General features: G+C 43.3%; 2 protein-coding genes across 2 annotated transcripts; one reads left to right on the top strand and one right to left on the bottom strand.

Annotated features, from left to right (window-relative positions):
* Positions 1–2,079: 2,079 nt before the first annotated feature.
* Positions 2,080–4,317, bottom strand: LOC134883508 (flagellar attachment zone protein 1-like). The gene is made up of 2 exons (XM_063911897.1): positions 4,287–4,317; positions 2,080–3,514 (listed from the first exon to the last, which is right to left on the bottom strand). Exon 2 carries the CDS (start codon positions 3,509–3,511, stop codon positions 2,888–2,890), a length of 624 nt encoding a protein of 207 aa, XP_063767967.1. The 5' UTR covers positions 3,512–3,514; positions 4,287–4,317; the 3' UTR covers positions 2,080–2,887.
* Positions 4,318–6,343: 2,026 nt separating this feature from the next.
* On the top strand, positions 6,344–18,225 carry LOC134883499 (mixed lineage kinase domain-like protein). Its single transcript, XM_063911884.1, has 11 exons — positions 6,344–6,451; positions 10,768–11,221; positions 12,661–12,759; positions 12,916–13,105; positions 13,231–13,331; positions 14,559–14,694; positions 14,777–14,861; positions 15,125–15,264; positions 15,347–15,396; positions 15,623–15,760; positions 17,155–18,225. The coding sequence occupies exons 2-11, from the start codon at positions 10,774–10,776 to the stop codon at positions 17,202–17,204; spliced, it is 1,437 nt and encodes a 478-aa protein (XP_063767954.1). The 5' UTR covers positions 6,344–6,451; positions 10,768–10,773; the 3' UTR covers positions 17,205–18,225.
* The last annotated feature ends 61 nt before the right edge of the window (positions 18,226–18,286 follow it).

Genomic DNA, 18,286 nt, shown 5'->3' with positions numbered 1-18,286 from the left:
CTGAATCAGTGTCCACAACAAAGATAGAATCAAAACACAACAGAGTCTGATTTGCTTGTGATTAATGGTTTGTTGGATCCCATGTTTGTCTCTCAGATAGTAGATCGTAGGCAGTCAATGCACCTAAGAGCTGGGTTTTCCAGATTCATACCCTTTAATGGAAAGATACAATTACAGAGCTTTGTGGTGATCGAACTGTTAGAAGCACCTCATGCTGTTCTCCTAAAGAATAACACATTTTCTCTGTTTCTCCAGTCTTTTGATCTGTAGCACATGCAGATCTGCAGAGAGTCGCTCAAAGGCATCACTGAGACGATCATTCAGATCGTGGAACTCTGTTTGGTTGAAGATTGATCTCAGAAGCTTCATCATAAAGTTGGAGTTCTTAAACTTCTTGATCCTCCTCTCGGCTTCTTCCAGGACTTGTTGTAGATTCGTCAAAGCCTCCAGGACATGGACACCGTGCTTACCTGGATTCATCTGTTCAACTGATTGCACCAGCCTCTCCAGGGCGTCGAGTTTTCAGAAATTTGTTCTAGTGGCTTATAATAGTTTTTCACTTTCCTTCTTAAATCCAAAAGGAACACGATAATGATTTTCACAATGCCCATGACCTTAATGACCTTCACAAGCTCCATGATGAGCTGGAGAGACAGAGGTAGTTAGCTTTGCAACAAAATTGACTTTTATAAATCTGACATTATCAGGACCTATCGTTATTTTTATTCATCAATCTACCATCATCACAGCAGATTCCCTGACTGCTCCCTGCACCTATGTGCTCAGCGTAAATGAGTACACCCCCTTTGAAAAGTAACATTTTAAATAATATCTCAATGAACACAAAAACAATTTCCAAAATGTGGACAAGACTAAGTTTAATAAACATGTGTTTAACTTCTAACATGGAAGTGAGGTTAATCATATAACTTAGATTACACATGTTTCACTTAAATCTCTGAGGAGAGGCCCAATTCCAAACCACATACATAGGTGAAGTCAGGTGTGATGCAGACTCGCTGTTGGAGAGCCTGATAACCCACACCCCCTCCAGACTCGTTGGTTTGGAACGGCACTAAATGTGGAGGACCCTCCGCACGAACGCACAAATACAGGGGTAGTGTGTTGTGGTAGGATGTGGGGGGTGGTTTGGAATTGGTCCAGTGTGATGTCAAATGACAGTCAAATTGATCAACCATATCTTCGAAGATTTTATGACAAGTTCCGCCCGTTGTCAAACTAGGTGGAAATGTAGCTACAGTAGTTAACCCCTCCCTATACGCAGAACACCTGCAGTGCTGCAGGGCCTCATATTGCGCTCTTATGGCAAATCTGGCGCAATTGTGCGTGCAACATTTTCCCAGACATTGCTGCAATGCTTGAAAATCAAAGGCAGTCACTAGTGCAGGTGAAGAGATGACGTCACAGAGACACTTTGACCAGGGTAGCTCAAAGTTATTTTCAGAGTGGGCCGCCGTGCCGACTTTCATTCATTCAGCCTGTAAACGTATCCCACAAATAATTCAGATATTTTTAATTATCTGTGCCGGTTTTAGCAAACCTGTCTGCACGGCTGCAGTTTGGTTTTTTTCGACGAGGGAAGGGGGGTCCGAGGGCCTAGGTTATAAAAGGCACGGCTCACCACTAATATGTGATGCCCCACACTTGAACTAACAGTGCAGTCCACATTGACTTGAAGTCCAGCACTGACTTTGCTGTGTTCAACAGAAAACCAGTTTACAGACTTCAGAGTCAACAACAAAATAAAAGAACTGATCACTTACTGTTAAATGGACGTCGATGTGGTGCAAATATAAGGAAGTGAAACAGACCGTAACCCTTCCTTAAATGAATTATTAACCAGGACGTGATGATGAGGTCATAATCAGAGCTGATCCTGAGACCTGAGTCTGACCTGCATGACTGCAGCTCAGACGTTGCTCTCCTTTATTGCACAGAAGGAGCCTGAACCTTCTCTTTGTATCACTCCATGAATAAGAAAATACTGTCAACGGCCATGAATTAGGAGTACACTGTGTGATAAAGCAGTCTGTGAATGACATGTGAACACCTGAAAAATAGTTTGTATTTCCGGTTTTATTTTGAAAGTCCACTTCTGTCCTGTGTCGTGTTTTCTTCAACATCCTGCCTTTTTTTTTAACCACAACTAAGTAGATAAGACTCATCCCCAATGAAACAAGTAATCAAAACTCATCTGAATCCTGTCATTCACACACACTTCCGGCATTGCATTTCTTATTCAGGGTTGATTCAACAGTTGATCAGTTGATATGCATCAAATGTAATGTGAGATATCCATTAAAAAGTCTTGAGTTTGTAGCTGTAGAAAGAAAACACAGGTTCTTACTGCAAGCACATGCGACCCTAACACTCTTTGGTGTCCTTGTAATGAAAGGAGCAGGAGTGATATGGTAAAGGAAACATACGTATGGTCTTGAAAATACAATTCAGTACAGGTTACAGATCATGTCACTTTGTGGGAAAGTGGCACGGCAGGTAAATATATTCAGTCACAACGTAACGCTTTACGCCTCTCGATGTTACACTCAGTAAGTGCCAGTGAGAAGGAGGACAACATCTGCAAACTAGAAAACAGAGAAGCAGAAAGGTCAAATAATGGAATTGATATTTAATTATTTTCAGGTCTGAAACGGGAGGTTGTTTGTCTTCAATCTAAACTCAGGAAGAGTCTACTTCTAAACAGGATAGCTGCATTCAAGAACGTTGCACATTCCTCTCTACATGTGTGTACAATGCTTTTAAACCTGCACAGCCCTTCATTGGTTTATTCTGATAAACTGCACAAGCTCTCCAAAGAACTGCTGTTAACCTGCTTGGCAGCACACCTCATTCTGACGCTCCTCCATTACAGAATACAGCAGCTTCCTCTGCTTTCACACGCTAACTTTGTCTCCACTCTTTGCAACATGTCCTCCTGCTTGCCCAGCTTCCTCTCCTGCTCAGCCAGCTTCCTATCTTGCTCTGCCATTTTCCTATCCTGCTCCGCCAGCTTCCTATCCTGCTCTGCGAGCTTCCTCCCAGTCTCGGCCAGCTTCTTCTTCTGCCATTTCAACATGACCTTCTGCTCATTGAGCATGCTCTCCTGCTCAGCAAGCCGGGTCTCCTGCTTGTCCAGCGTCTTCCTCTGCTGGGCATGCAGGGCCGCCGAGAGGGTCACGAAGGAATCAGTGAGGCTTTTGTTCAGGCTGTCGAACTCTGATTTGTAGTCGCTGGATTTTACCATCCGGGTTAACTCCAAGGCTTCGGTGAATTTCCGGATGAGCTCATCAGCTGACAGCAGAACCTTGTTGAGCTTCCCCAGCGCTTCCTTCACGTCCTCTGAGATTTGTTCTGACTCCTTCTGCAGGATGAAAAGTGCCAGTTTCTCCAGGGCTTTGAGTCTCTGCAGAACGTGGGGACAGGCCTGATTATTGTCCTTCATCTTGTCAAACATGAAGTAGATGCTCTGGAGGGGTTTGATGAGCTCCATGATCTGCGAGGAACAAACAGATTGACTTTAACCCTGACAATAAGGGCATGCTGGGACTTCAACCATCGCAACTGAGCCCTGCACTTAACTTCCCAGAACCCTTCATTATGTAATAAGCTGAAGTCACCCTACCATGGAGGTGTAACAACCCCCATTTTTAACCGGAGCAGCACTTTGGTTCTCATTTTGAACCAAAAACTGTTTGACTTTCTAAGATCAAAAGCAACATGAGCATCGACCTGCCGCAGTCCGCCGCTGTTGTTGTGATCGGTGTTGTTCTGGGCGATGGAAAGACAACTGGTTCACAAATTTGAACCAACAACACCGAACAGAATTTCAGTGGAAAATGACGTCAAAGAGACAACACACATATGCATAACGCAAATAGCAATTATTTTCATTATCATCAATATAACAGGATTCTTTTCTATATTAACAGTCATTGAAAACAGTAACGTCCATCCAAAGCTCTCGAACTTTAATGTCTTGCTTTGTCCAAAACCCACAAGCTTTCAACTTTAATATGATATAAAACAGCAAACGCAGGAAAACTCCAAATCTGAGAGTCTGAAAACAGCATTTTCTGACATCTGTTGAAAGAAAAATCCCTTAAATATGAATCGATTATAACAATAGTTAGAGACTTATTGTTGCACTTCTAAAAATGAAAACCCCATCACAATTCAACCTGGTTTAAATGTGTTGAAAGTGTCCAAACAACAAATGAGAGAGTTGAGCTAACATAAGTGAATAAATATATCGAGAGGAAACTCACTGCAAACTGGGTGTCGTTCAAGAGGTCTGAATGCAGGTATGTGCTTGTGAGAAAGTGGAACAGATTTTATCACCCTCTTATGAAAGTCGTCTGATAAGTTATCATGGTCTCCTCCTCTGGGCGTCTTCTATGATCTGTTGTCGCACGCAACACAGATTTAGACCCACATACATGAACTCCTTCACCCCTCTGGAAAAGAAACACTGCCGAATTTCATCTGTATATTCCCTGTATATCACCCTCCTTCCTGGTTGTATGCTGAACTCTGTGTGTGTGTGTGTGTGTGTGTGTGTGTGTGTGTGTGTGTGTGTGTGTGTGTGTGTGTGTGTGTGTGTGTGTGTGTGTGTGTGTGTGTGTGTGTGTGTGGGATGTCGAGTTTGCATGCTTTCCTCAGAACCGGGTTCAGCCTGTAGTCTGCATGCAAGACAACAACACTATTAGATATACAACATGTCATTAAATGAATCAATTGTGTGTGTGTGTGTGTGTGTGTGTGTGTGTGTGTGTGTGTGTGTGTGTGTGTGTGTGTGTGTGTGTGTGTGTGTGTGTGTGTGTGTGTGTGTGTGTGTGTGTGTGTGTGTGTGTGTAGATAGATAGAATTGGAGGATGAAACCCTCTTTATTGTCACATACATGCACACAGCAGAGCACACACCCAGAAATCAAAGGTTTCCATGGAGATGAGCAGTGATCAGTGAAAGGAGAGCCTCTCCATTGGTCTGAAGGAGAAATAAACCTCTTACATTTTTAACTATTGCCGGAAAACCGTAGCAAAATTCAGAGCATCTCAGATACCTGATGAGCGGATAGTGTGCTTTTTGTGTATTTTCGGGACAATAAAGTGGCTCCTTTGGCAGTTCATCTAAAGGTGTGCGGCTGGTGTTCTGATGAAAGATGAGGCAACATTACAATGGGACTTAATGGAGACATGTGAAAGTGATGTCACTTGGTGTCCTCAAAAAACAGTTCTTTAACTTCTTTGCTTAAACTTTTTTTATTTTTCAACCCAAGAGAGCTTTTCCTACAATTCAACTGTAAAACTGAGACCCAATAGTATAGGTTTTGGAAATGATGGCAGGTTTAAAAAAAGGATAAAGAGGAGTTGAAGGTTAAAAAATTACACCTGAACATCAGCAGGAGAGGACTCTTTAAAGTAGAGACTCTACATACTGATATACACCTGAACATCAGCAGGAGAGGACTCTTTAAAGTGGAGACACTACATACTGATATACACCTGAACATCAGCAGGAGAGGACTCTTTAAAGTGGAGACACTACATACTGATATACACCTGAACATCAGCAGGAGGGGACTCTTTAAAGTAGAGACTCTACATACTGATATACACCTGAACATCAGTAGGAGAGGACTCTTTAAAGTAGAGACTCTACATACTGATATACACCTGAACATCAGCAGGAGGGGACTCTTTAAAGTAGAGACTCTACATACTGATATACACCTGAACATCAGCAGGAGAGGACTCTTTAAAGTAGAGACACTACATACTGATATACACCTGAACATCAGCAGGAGAGGACTCTTTAAAGTAGAGACGCTACATACTGATATACACCTGAACATCAGCAGGAGAGGACTCTTTAAAGTAGAGACACTACATACTGATATACACCTGAACATCAGCAGGAGAGGACTCTTTAAAGTAGAGACTCTACATACTGATATACACCTGAACATCAGCAGGAGAGGACTCTTTAAAGTAGAGACTCTACATACTGATATACACCTGAACATCAGCAGGAGAGGACTCTTTAAAGTAGAGACTCTACATACTGATATACACCTGAACATCATCAGGAGAGGACTCTTTAAAGTAGAGACTCTACATACTGATATACACCTGAACATCAGCAGGAGAGGACTCTTTAAAGTACAGACGCTACATACTGATATACACCTGAACATCAGCAGGAGAGGACTCTTTAAAGTAGAGACTCTACATACTGACATACAGCTGAAAAACCGGTGAAATAAATAAACCCTGGTTGTGTCACGAGTAACACTTAGAGGAAGGACTAAAACTCAGAGAGTAACAGGAAGCAGCCGAGGGAGGAGCTGACAGAGGTTAGTTTCTTTTTGACACACACCAGGGCCACGTACAGGCTACATACATCAGAAGAGAAACTTTACATCCACTAAAAGGTAAGCACTGTTTTAGTTATTGATCCTATCAACATGTTCACTCCTCTGGAGACGGCTCTGCTTTGTCCTCTGGTTCAGTCAGCTGCAGATTCAGCATGTCTACAGTCTTACCTCTGCAGCTGTACTTACTCACCACGGTAGTAAAAGCTGTTCTTTGCACGTTCGCTTCAGAGAGAATGTTCTCACTGGGGGCATTTGTTTAAAACGGACAAAAAGCCCAGTTATTCCACCCCCCTCCCAGGGCAACACAAAGCGATCATTAGTGGGACTAACAGGGAAGGAGAAGGGGGAAGAAAAAAGAGGAAGTCCAAACAGCTTGTGGTTTTAATTTGAAAAAGAATTCAAAACATGCAATCTGTGTCCTTAAATGGATCTGTAGGAAAGTTGTTCATTAAATATTGTATTTTAATCTAGCAGCTTGCTTTACACCTTCATAAGTCAGCTGTAAATGCAACGTGGGTGGCATCAGAAACGAAGGAACAGTAAAAAAATAAGAAATATGAAGGGAAATGGATCTCAAAAAATCCCAACACTGTTTAAGTTTCACTCCTCCTTAATGTGAAAGTATGACCAAATGGAGAGTCTGAATGTAGGGTAGTTTGACCGCACCCATTTTTATGTTTGAAATTGTGGTTTTCATTCTACTCAAATGCGAGTATTGTTTTTATAAGCCATGTTAAGACAGAAGCTTGGATGTCCGTCTTTCCGTTTGTAAAGATCAATCTCCCTTTGGTTTGGGACCGATCTGCAGCCAGTGTCCGAACTACGGGGGGACTCGGGGGATCCGAGACCCCCTGAAACTGACACGAGATCCCCCGAAAACATGATTTGGGAAATGTTGGGGGGTCTCTAAAATATCAGTCAAGTCAAGCGCAAGAGGAAGCGCCGCCCCCCCCCCCCCCCCCCGAGAGAAAAATGGGACCCCCCGAAAATCTCGGCATAGTTCGAACACTGTCTGCAGCAGTAATGAAACCCATGTGATAGTTATCAGAAGGCAGTGCTAGAGAGGATTCCATCTCCGTCTGAACATCAGTGTGTTATGAGAGTTGTAACAATAGGATTGTTTAATTAAGTACAGTTGTACGGGGGACGGATTTCTATGTGACACCGCACTCGCGGACCAGTTCAGTAATGTACAAGGCAGAGAGTGGATGCCTGGATGTAATAAAGTTCAAGTAAGCAAGACTGCTTTAATCGTCCATTATGTATAGTCCGGTAGAGGCAGAACATAAATGAAACATGGTGGCAGTGGAATGCACGTTGGAAAAATCGTAAGCATTAACTTGGAAAAGTGAAAGTTTGAACTAGCCAGCACGCTAGCCTGACGGAAGACGGCAGCACAGCTACCTGCGATCGCGCCAAAAGACGGCTAGTGCTAGCTGACAGCAATGGAAGGGCTAAAACCTCCGGGAAATTTGGATTTGGACTCCAGCAATTTGGCGAAGACATGGAAAAGTTGGAAAGAGGAGTTCACACTGTATGCAGACCTTACCATTCCAGATGCCGACGAGACCATGAAAGTCAAGCTATTCAATTACCTCGTCGGAGAAAAAGGCAGAGAACTTAAGACAACTTTGCCAACCAGTGCTAGCGCTTCAGCAAAGACCACATTGACTTCAGTGATCAAGCAGTTTGAGGAATACTGCAACCCCAAGGTAAACGAGACTGTGGAAAGATACAGATTCTTCGTGAGAAACCAAGGATTAGATGAAAACGTAGACAGCTATGTAACAGCCTTGAGAGTGCTTGCTAGTACTTGCAGTTTTGGGGACATTAGAGATTCTGAGACAACTCACACGCAAGGAAAACATGTGGGAATGGACAGACATCCAAGAAGGGGCGTTTCAAAGACTGAAAGAAAAAATCGCTAAAGCACCAGTCCTACAGTACTACAACAAGGAAGAGGAGCTGACACTTCAATGTGATGCATCAGACACAGGACTTGGGGCCGCCCTGACACAGAAAGGTAAACCGGTAGCATTTGGTAGTAGAGCACTTACACCAACTGAAAAGGGCTATGCCCAAATAGAAAAAGAATGTTTAGCAATAGTATTTGGGATGGAAAAGTTCCATCAGTATACTTATGGCAGGGAAGTCACAGTACAAAGCGACCACAAGCCCCTTGAGAATATACACAGGAAGCCATTACTTAGTGCACCTAAGAGACTGCAGAGAATGCTACTCAGACTGCAGCAGTATGATATTAATGTAACATATGTTCCAGGCAAGGATATGCTACTAGCAGACACACTGAGTAGAGCGTACTTACCGGAGAGCACTAAGGGAGAGAGTGAGACAGATATAGAGACTGTGAACATGGTCAGCTACCTACCCATTTCAGCAGAGAGGCTGAGCGCCATCAGGGCTGCAACGAAAGATGACATGAAGTTACAGAGTGTAGCAAATAGAATACTGTCAGGGTGGCCCAAGAGAAAAAATGACTTACCAAGTGACATCAGACACTACCACACTTTCCAAGATGAACTGAGTTTCCAGGACGGCATAGTGTTCCGAGGTGACAGAGCTGTGATACCTGACGCACTCAGGGTGGACCTCACTCACAGGATCCACTCCTCTCACCTGGGAGTAGAAGGATGTCTGAGGCGAGCGAGGGAGTGTGTTTACTGGCTTGGAATGAATGAGGAGATCAAGACCTTCATCTCCAAATGTGACATATGTAGGTCAGTGGACCCAAAGCAACAAAGAGAGACACTACACCCACATTCCATGGCCAACAGACCCTGGGCCGAGGTGGGAACAGACCTTTTCTCCTTTCACAATAAAGACTATCTGATAACAGTAGATTATTATTCAAACTTTTGGGAGGTTGATTATCTACCTGACACTAAGAGCAATACAGTGATCAGAAAACTCAAGGCCCACTTTGCACGACAAGGGATTCCTGACACTGTTATCTCGGATAACGGACCCCAGTATGCCTCTCTAGAGTTTCAGCACTTCAGCCAGAAGTGGGGCTTTGAACACAGGACATCGTCGCCAGGATACCCGCAGAGTAATGGGAAGGCGGAGTCAGCGGTAAAGACAGCCAAGCACCTGATGCTGAAGGCTGCAGCAGCAAGACAGGATCCGTATTTGGCCATGTTAGATCATCGCAACACACCGAGCCAGGGCCTCAACACAAGCCCGGCACAGAGACTCCTGAGCAGGAGGACCAGGACCCTGCTTCCCACAAAGGACACTCTGCTGAAGCCAGAGGTAACACACAACGAACAGGGACTGAAACACAACAGACAGAGACAGGAAAAGTACTACAACCGCACAGCAAAAGACATGGACGCTCTGAAAAGAGGGGACAGTGTGAGAGTACAGCCAGGTGACACACACAGGAGCTGGAGACCAGCGAGAGTGGTCCAGCAGGTGAGCCATAGATCATATGAGGTGCAGTTAGAGTCAGGAGGGGTTGTGAGACGAAATCGTCGTCACCTCAGACATAATCACACCGTGCTCACACCAACACGAAACGCACCCACACCAACAGTGACTGAGGCGGCCGTACGGCCAGATGGCCCAGTACAGAACCAAGACAAGTTCACCAGGTCAGGTCGACAAGTTGTCATGCCACACTACCTGACGGACTATGTTCAGTGATTGGAGTATGGACAATGAAAAAAAAAAAAGAAAGAAATGAAAATGATGTTTTGAACTGATACCTTAGGAAAGAGACTAACTTTAAAAAAGAAAAAGAAAGATGTAACAATAGGATTGTTTAATTAAGTACAGTTGTACGGGGGACGGATTTCTATGTGACACCGCACTCGCGGACCAGTTCAGTAATGTACAAGGCAGAGAGTGGATGCCTGGATGTAATAAAGTTCAAGTAAGCAAGACTGCTTTAATCGTCCATTATGTATAGTCCGGTAGAGGCAGAACATAAATGAAACAAGAGTGTTTATTTTTCTGACTGTAAAGGTGATCAGTCTTTCTCTGGAGGATCAGGACCTGTTTTCTGTTGTGTAATGGGATCCTACGTTGTTGATGTGTGTGTCCAAACTGGTTCTGTTTGCTTCTTAGATGTCCCACTTTGCATAATTCTGCTCATTCATAATTAAGCTTTTTATCCTGTGTGACTATTCTTATTATTAAACCTGAAAATTGGCATAAAAGGGCCCCTTTAAAGCATGTAAACCTGTTCTAGTAGAACTCATAATACAACATATGTGCCCTTTAGGTAAGGAGATCCTTCCATGGATGCATCAACTTCAGTTTAGTTCAGGTTATCTCTACTATCAGCAGCTGTTTACACTTGATTTTAATTGCATTCTTCTTTGATTTAAATGATTTCCCCCTCTTTCCAGCTGCTCATGGACAACATCGAACTCATCGTGTCCATCGCCTCACAGATCTACTCCCTGGTTGAGAAAGTGAAGGCCAACAAGAAGCGATGCCATCGTGTTAGTGAGCGCGTCAAAGCCCTAGAGCATCTGGTGAAGTCCATCCAGCAGAGACAGAAGGGACAAACCTCTGCAGATGTGGAACGATCCCTCAAGGAACTCCTCTTCACTCTGCAAGCAGCGAAGGAGCTAATCGAGCAATACTCTGGGGCATCCTTGGTGAAGCGAGTGTTGAAGTCCGGCAGCCACGAAGAGGATTTCAACAGCTTGAACGACCGCCTCAACGACGCCTTCCAGGCCCTGTCCGGAGCTCTGCAGGTGGAGCAGGGCAACGTCCTGCTGAAGGTGTTTGACCAATCCACCAGGGAGAAACAGGACGAGATGGACCGGAAGGAGGACGACAAAGAGCTGAAGAAAGGTGAGGGAGAAACTGATGGTGGCTTTGTAGAGTTTCAGAACACGTTGCCTTATTTTGTGTTTGTACTTCCGGGTAGAATAATTGCAATAACTTTGCATAGCGTCATTATCAACCTCAGCTTGCAAAATGAACATTTGTAAATTGTTCTAAATGTACTCTCATATGTTATAACACTGTATCCAGGTAAGAACCTAACCATTTAGAATACTCAGTATTTTTGAGCTGTTGGGAGCAGCCGGTCTGCTTAAAAAGGCCAACAATGCTAAAAACAATGAGAGGTTTCTATCGTAACTCTCACTGCCTGAACGGTAGAGACAATAGCTCGCTACATAGCTAACATTCCATAGCCAACTTGTTAGACAGTGTTTTGTAATTTCTCTGCGAGGCAAGGAGTCCAAACGAAGTAGTAAGGTTATAATAAAGCTGGTTTATTTTCAGTTGTGATGGGGATACTCATTCTCAGTATTGAGCTCTCTATGATTAGTGAGCCTCGACTGCAAGCAGGTTCTGTCTTTCGTTCCCCCCAGAGCCTCTGCATATGACATCACACCATATTTATACTTTGTGTGAGAGAAAAGGGGCGGTCTCTTATGACATGTTAAATGTATATTTTTGAGTGTGGTGATTGTTGGTTTCTCGTTGGAGGACAGTCAGAGACCTCGCCTCTTGGATCCACAAGTTCCGGGTCTGCATCCCGTCTCCTGTTCCTCTCTACCCTTGCCATAACTCTGGCCTCTCTGCCTCCCCCAACAACTCTTGAGTAGTTAATATTCACTGTGAATAAAATAGCAGAATGCATTTCTTATGTTTTTCGCCCACCTTTAACTCTGTCATGAAGCTCACTTCTCTTCATAGTTTGAAACCCTCTCTGGGAGCGTTTATACATACACATGTCTTTATGACCAAGCAATGATAACTCAATAATATCCTCCAACAGGCCAACATTTGCAGGTTAGCCTGTTGGATATAAAGCTATCATTGGTAGTTAGATAGATAGCTTAGCACACTGGTTAATTGAACTTGGTCTCTAGGTAAACTTGTTTTTATTTCAACTCTGTGCCATCAAGTTCCAGCTCTCCCATGTCTCATTGTGTTTCGACTCCATTGCTCCTGAAGTTTCCATCACAGTAAGGAGTCAGTCCAACCTGCCGTGGCGCTTTGGTATTTTTTGTATGTTCTTATAGCGGAGCAACCAACACCAAAAGACACTAAAGAGTTTTGAAAAGTATCCTAATCTGAGATTTTCTGCCATTTCACGTCAGCCTGCCAGCGACTAAGAGAGGATGGATATGGTACTGTATCCAAACATGAACATACTGACTATCAGATAAGAGGACACACAATGACATCCCTGTGTAGGACATGGTGTGAAATCACAGGAGAAAAGTGGAGCATTATTGTTGTCTGTTTTGTTTTATACGTGACTGATTGTTCCTCAGTGCTGCTGCAGTATGCGGAGGAGCAGCAGGAGAAAGCAAACGCGATGCAGAAAGAAGTGGAACTCCTCAAAATCGAGGTTAATAAGGTCGTGAAAATGTGTGAGTAGAGCATATATTGTACAGCATGTTCATAACAATCAATAACCTACTATACAAATAAAGCTATCTTGCCTTAGTTGTTGGTGGGGACCAAAAGCAGAGCTAAAAGAGACAGATTAAAGACCCAAACTAACTTGAGACCACATGTTTTCACAGTGGAGAAGCCCAGCGTAACCGATGTAGACATCCGGATCATCAAACAGCACGAGCTTAAGTATGACCTTGTCGACGGACTGACCAAGAAGCCCTTCATGACAACGACAACCTCCGAGGTCTACAAAGGAGAGTACTGCAGTTTCCCGGTGGCCATCAAGCGATACACTGACCCTGTGACCACCAGCATGAGGTCTGTGCACACTTCACAACAAAACAGAATGAAAAATATTGGAAAATATTTCATTTTTCTAATTTCATTCATCATTTTGTTCTTGAAATAACTCTTTATTTTTCCCTTCCCCCACTGCCATCTAGCCAGGTGAGGAGAGGTTTCAAAAAGGATGTGGAAACCATGAAGTGTTTTGAGTCGCCCAACATCCTGCGAATGTTTGGCATCTGTGTCCAGGATGAGGCAGGTGAGTGGAATACAGAGTGGTGTGGGAGTCCTCAAACCCGGAAAATAGTCAGCATTGTAGCTCCTCCAATTACGTTGTATGAAAGTCAATGTTTTCTGGTCTGAAATAAGGTCTGTGGTTGACACAAGCTGAAGAGACTTTGCTTCTTTCACATTAAATACATCAGTAAATACCCCACTGGTGAATGTCTTATTTGGAAAAAATGACTAAACGAGACGTCATTACGCCCAACATTAGCCACCTTTAGCTTAGCGGTGGTGACGTGAAGTCATGTGACCGTGCTGTAGTTCCTTTATAGCCCAACATTAGCCACCTTTAGCTTAGCGGTGGTGACGTGAAGTCATGTGACCGTGCTGTAGTTCCTTTATAGCCCAACATTAGCCACCTTTAGCTTAGCGGTGGTGACGTGAAGTCCTGTGACCGTGCTGTAGTTCCTTTATAGCCCAACATTAGCCACCTTTAGCTTAGCGGTGGTGACGTGAAGTCATGTGACCGTGCTGTAGTTCCTTTATAGCCCAACATTAGCCACCTTTAGCTTAGCGGTGGTGACGTGAAGTCATGTGACCGTGCTGTAGTTCCTTTATAGCCCAACATTAGCCACCTTTAGCTTAGCGGTGGTGACGTGAAGTCATGTGACCATGCTGTAGTTCCTTTATAGCCCAACATTAGCCTCCTTTAGCTTAGCGGTGGAGACGTGAAGTCATGTGACCATGCTGTAGTTCCTTTATAGCCCAACATTAGCCACCTTTAGCTTAGCGGTGGAGACGTGAAGTCATGTGACCGTGCTGTAGTTCCTTTATAGCCCAACATTAGCCGCTTTTAGCTTAGCGCTGATGAAGTGAAGTCATGTGACCGTGCTGTAGTTCCTTTATAGCCCAACATTAGCCACCTTTAGCTTAGCGGTGGAGACGTGAAGTCATGTGACCGTGCTGTAGTTCCTTTATAGCCCAACATTAGCCGCCTTTAGCTTAGCGCTGATGAAGTGAAGTCATGTGACCGTGCTGTAGTTCCTTTATAGCCCAACATTAGCCGCCTTTAGCTTAGCGCTGATGAAGTGAAGTCATGTGACCGTGCTGTAGTTTGTCATAGCCTATCATTAGCTTTTTGCTTCTGGCAATTGCATTTATTAGTCCAAACCTTTACAGACGGACTACAAAAATATACATCATCCCTGCACCACTCCTTTAAAATGACAGTAATGTGAGGTTTCCCTGTGACTTCCTGCAGGCCCTAACCCTCAGTTTCTCATCGTCATGGAGTACTGTGAGAAGGGAAGTCTGCGGGATGTTCTGGACTCTGGTTGCACACTGAGCTGGATCAAGAAAGCCCGGATGTGCCGGGATGCAGCGCGAGGACTTTACCGGTCAGAATAACACAATCATTTATTCTATGCATTTAAAAATATGAAATGTACCTTCATGATGATAACATCTCTCATTTTCTAGACTGCACCAGTCTGAAGAAAAATGTAAAGTTCATGGATGCATCAACAGCAGCAAGTTTCTGGTGGCCGACGGCTACACAGTCAAGGTATGGAGACTGGTTTAGTCTACCACTCCACGTCCGCTCTGCTCAATCCCTGCCCATGTTCAAAAAGCACCTTTGATCCCTAACCCCCACTCCCCTTTTCTCCTCCCTATTTGTAAAGCGACCTTGGGTACCATGAAAGGCGCTATATAAGTTGAAGTTATTATTATTATTATTGGTGCATGCTGGGAATGCTGAAGGTCCAAAAGATTTGTTGGATTTAAGGCATTGGGGGGGAACTAATAAAGTCTTGGTGTGGTTTTCAGCTGGGAGGCTTTGAGTTTGCAGAAACTGAGACGTCTCTGAGAAAGCCAAAAAAGTTTGAGGTGAACAGGTCCTTCACCTACTCCTCTCCTGAGTTACTGGACTACATCGAAAACTACAGCAAAGAGTGTGAGATTTACAGGTCAGACTCCGTCACAGGTTAAAACAGACACTGCATGTTTGCTTTCAGTGCTCTACGATAACTGTGAAATGTTGCCTTTCAGCTTTGGAATCGTCCTCTGGGAAGTTGCAACTGGACGCCAACCTTTTGCCGGTACCTTACCCCCTTTTTATGCACTAATTGTTGTATGTCTTGTATTGCTATATGTTATGTAAAGAGTTGCTTTTAATCACATTGTACATGTGTATAGTGACAATAAAAGGCATTCTATTCTATTCTGTTCTACACAACGTCCAGGACTCTCCAACTGTAGATGTGAGAGCAACCTCTCACCTTGGCTTCTTCTTCTGTCTTTATTGTGTTCGCATTCCTCTTTCAGGTTTGACAGTTGAAGAGGTCTATCAGAAAGTGTTCAAAGAAAAATACATGGAGCCACTTGACGACTGTCCCAAAGAACTGGAACATTTGATCAACGCCTGCCGGGCCTACATTCCCTTCCAGAGACCTTCTGCTGGAGGTAATTTACGGCCATCACCATGTGCACCTTTAGGTACATACAGGGGTCTGCTGGACTGGCTTACAGGTGACAGACTTTAAGGCCCTGATACAGCAAGCGGATTATCGCTGGTCCATCAATTTGTAGTGTCTGCTAGCCATGTTTTTTGCGGTGAGCCCTGCACTAGTGTCTCTACTTTAAAGAGTCCTCTCCTGCTGATGTTCAGGTGTATATCAGTATGTAGAGTCTCTACTTTAAAGAGTCCCCTCCTGCTGATGTTCAGGTGTATATCAGTATGTAGTGTCTCTACTTTAAAGAGTCCTCTCCTGCTGATGTTCAGGTGTATATCAGTATGTAGCGTCTCTACTTTAAAGAGTCCCCTCCTGCTGATGTTCAGGTGTATATCAGTATGTAGAGTCTCTACTTTAAAGAGTCCTCTCCTGCTGATGTTCAGGTGTATATCAGTATGTAGCGTCTCTACTTTAAAGAGTCCTCTCCTGCTGATGTTCAGGTGTATATCAGTATGTAGAGTCTCTACTTTAAAGAGTCCCCTCCTGCTGATGTTCAGGTGTATATCAGTATGTAGAGTCTCTACTTTAAAGAGTCCTCTCCTGCTGATGTTCAGGTGTATATCAGTATGTAGCGTCTCTACTTTAAAGAGTCCTCTCCTGCTGATGTTCAGGTGTATATCAGTATGTAGTGTCTCTACTTTAAAGAGTCCTCTCCTGCTGATGTTCAGGTGTATATCAGTATGTAGAGTCTCTACTTTAAAGAGTCCCCTCCTGCTGATGTTCAGGTGTATATCAGTATGTAGAGTCTCTACTTTAAAGAGTCCTCTCCTGCTGATGTTCAGGTGTATATCAGTATGTAGCGTCTCTACTTTAAAGAGTCCTCTCCTGCTGATGTTCAGGTGTATATCAGTATGTAGTGTCTCTACTTTAAAGAGTCCTCTCCTGCTGATGTTCAGGTGTATATCAGTATGTAGTGTCTCTACTTTAAAGAGTCCTCTCCTGCTGATGTTCAGGTGTATATCAGTATGTAGAGTCTCTACTTTAAAGAGTCCTCTCCTGCTGATGTTCAGGTGTATATCAGTATGTAGAGTCTCTACTTTAAAGAGTCCTCTCCTGCTGATGTTCAGGTGTATATCAGTATGTAGCGTCTCTACTTTAAAGAGTCCTCTCCTGCTGATGTTCAGGTGTTTATCAGTATGTAGTGTCTCTACTTTAAAGAGTCCTCTCCTGCTGATGTTCAGGTGTATATCAGTATGTAATGTCTCTAATAGGAGCGCTAGTGTTACATAGTGATGTCACTATGTTCCAGAAGTAAATACAGGAGTCCAACAGAGGCATCCTTTAACAGTAGAATTTCTCTAACAATACCAACACTGATATGGTGTCTGTCTCTCTCTCCCACAGTGCTGGTGGACAAACTGCAGAAATTGGTGACACAGATGGAGAAGGTTTAAAGGGTTCACGGCTCTCGGTCTGCAGTACTCAGGGTTTCTGAACACAGATATCCTCAGGAAAAGCTTCTGGTTCACTTGTTCTAATGCAGAAGCCATCTCTAACCGCACAATTTGGACCCTATAACGGTCCTCAAGACTTCCTATCTTATCTAACCCTAAACACAGTAGCTACTAAAAAAAGGGGCATTTGTGGTCCGCACTACAGCTCTCAAAGCCCCGTTTAATCCTTGTTGGCCAATCAAACACACAAATGTAACTTAACTATCTTGGCTGGCATTATACACTTATAACCCTGAAGTTGTGTTGCTATGGAATATGTTTTTTTATATAAGATATGCATGTTAGTGCGTTTTCAATCATCGCTTCTTTAGCTTTTAGAATATGTAAACCAAGTGTTGTTAAAGTACGTCTTATTGCCAAGTTTTTTACTAACAAAGCTGGAGAAATACAACCGTTAGGAAGTATAAAAGTAAATTGTTTGAAAAAAGAGACGTGATAATGTTTGGAATTGCTGACACCAGCCATTCTGAGTTTTAGTTGCTGCCATTTATTGGGGAAAAACACATTTTAACTTCCTATTTTTATGTATGTATGTCCAAGTCCATTGAATGTTAAGGAGCCAAACGATTAGAGGAGACACTGGAAACGTAGGTGATTTTCCTTAAATCTCTTCCTTAAAATGAGGTCAAACTTGATGAAAAGTATTAAAAGTTCACGTAAAGTTTACGAGCTTAAAACCAAACCGTTTTATTTCAGTTTACTGTAATCTGTTTACACATGGTGGGGATTGAGTTACACAGTGTAAGGAGACAGAGCGTGTGCTGAACAAGTGGAGCTGGTTTTAATTTCAGCGAAAAGCAATGGATGATACAGTGAGTTTAGCAGGACATGTATTTTACAGAACAAATCAGATCCAGTACAGTTTTTTTATTTTACAAAATGCCGTTGAATTTCATTTGATTTGTATACCTTTTATGTTTACCTTGATTCTCTATGCAAATAAAAGTGGTGCTTGATTCAACATGTGTGGTATGGTTTGAATGTCTTCTGGTGATTTTTCAGAGTGTGCGCATACAAGATAA

Source organism: Eleginops maclovinus, chromosome 2 (genome assembly GCF_036324505.1).
Source record: "Eleginops maclovinus isolate JMC-PN-2008 ecotype Puerto Natales chromosome 2, JC_Emac_rtc_rv5, whole genome shotgun sequence".
NCBI classification, from domain to species: Eukaryota; Metazoa; Chordata; class Actinopteri; order Perciformes; family Eleginopidae; genus Eleginops; species Eleginops maclovinus.
This window is presented reverse-complemented; position numbering and strand designations above follow the sequence as displayed.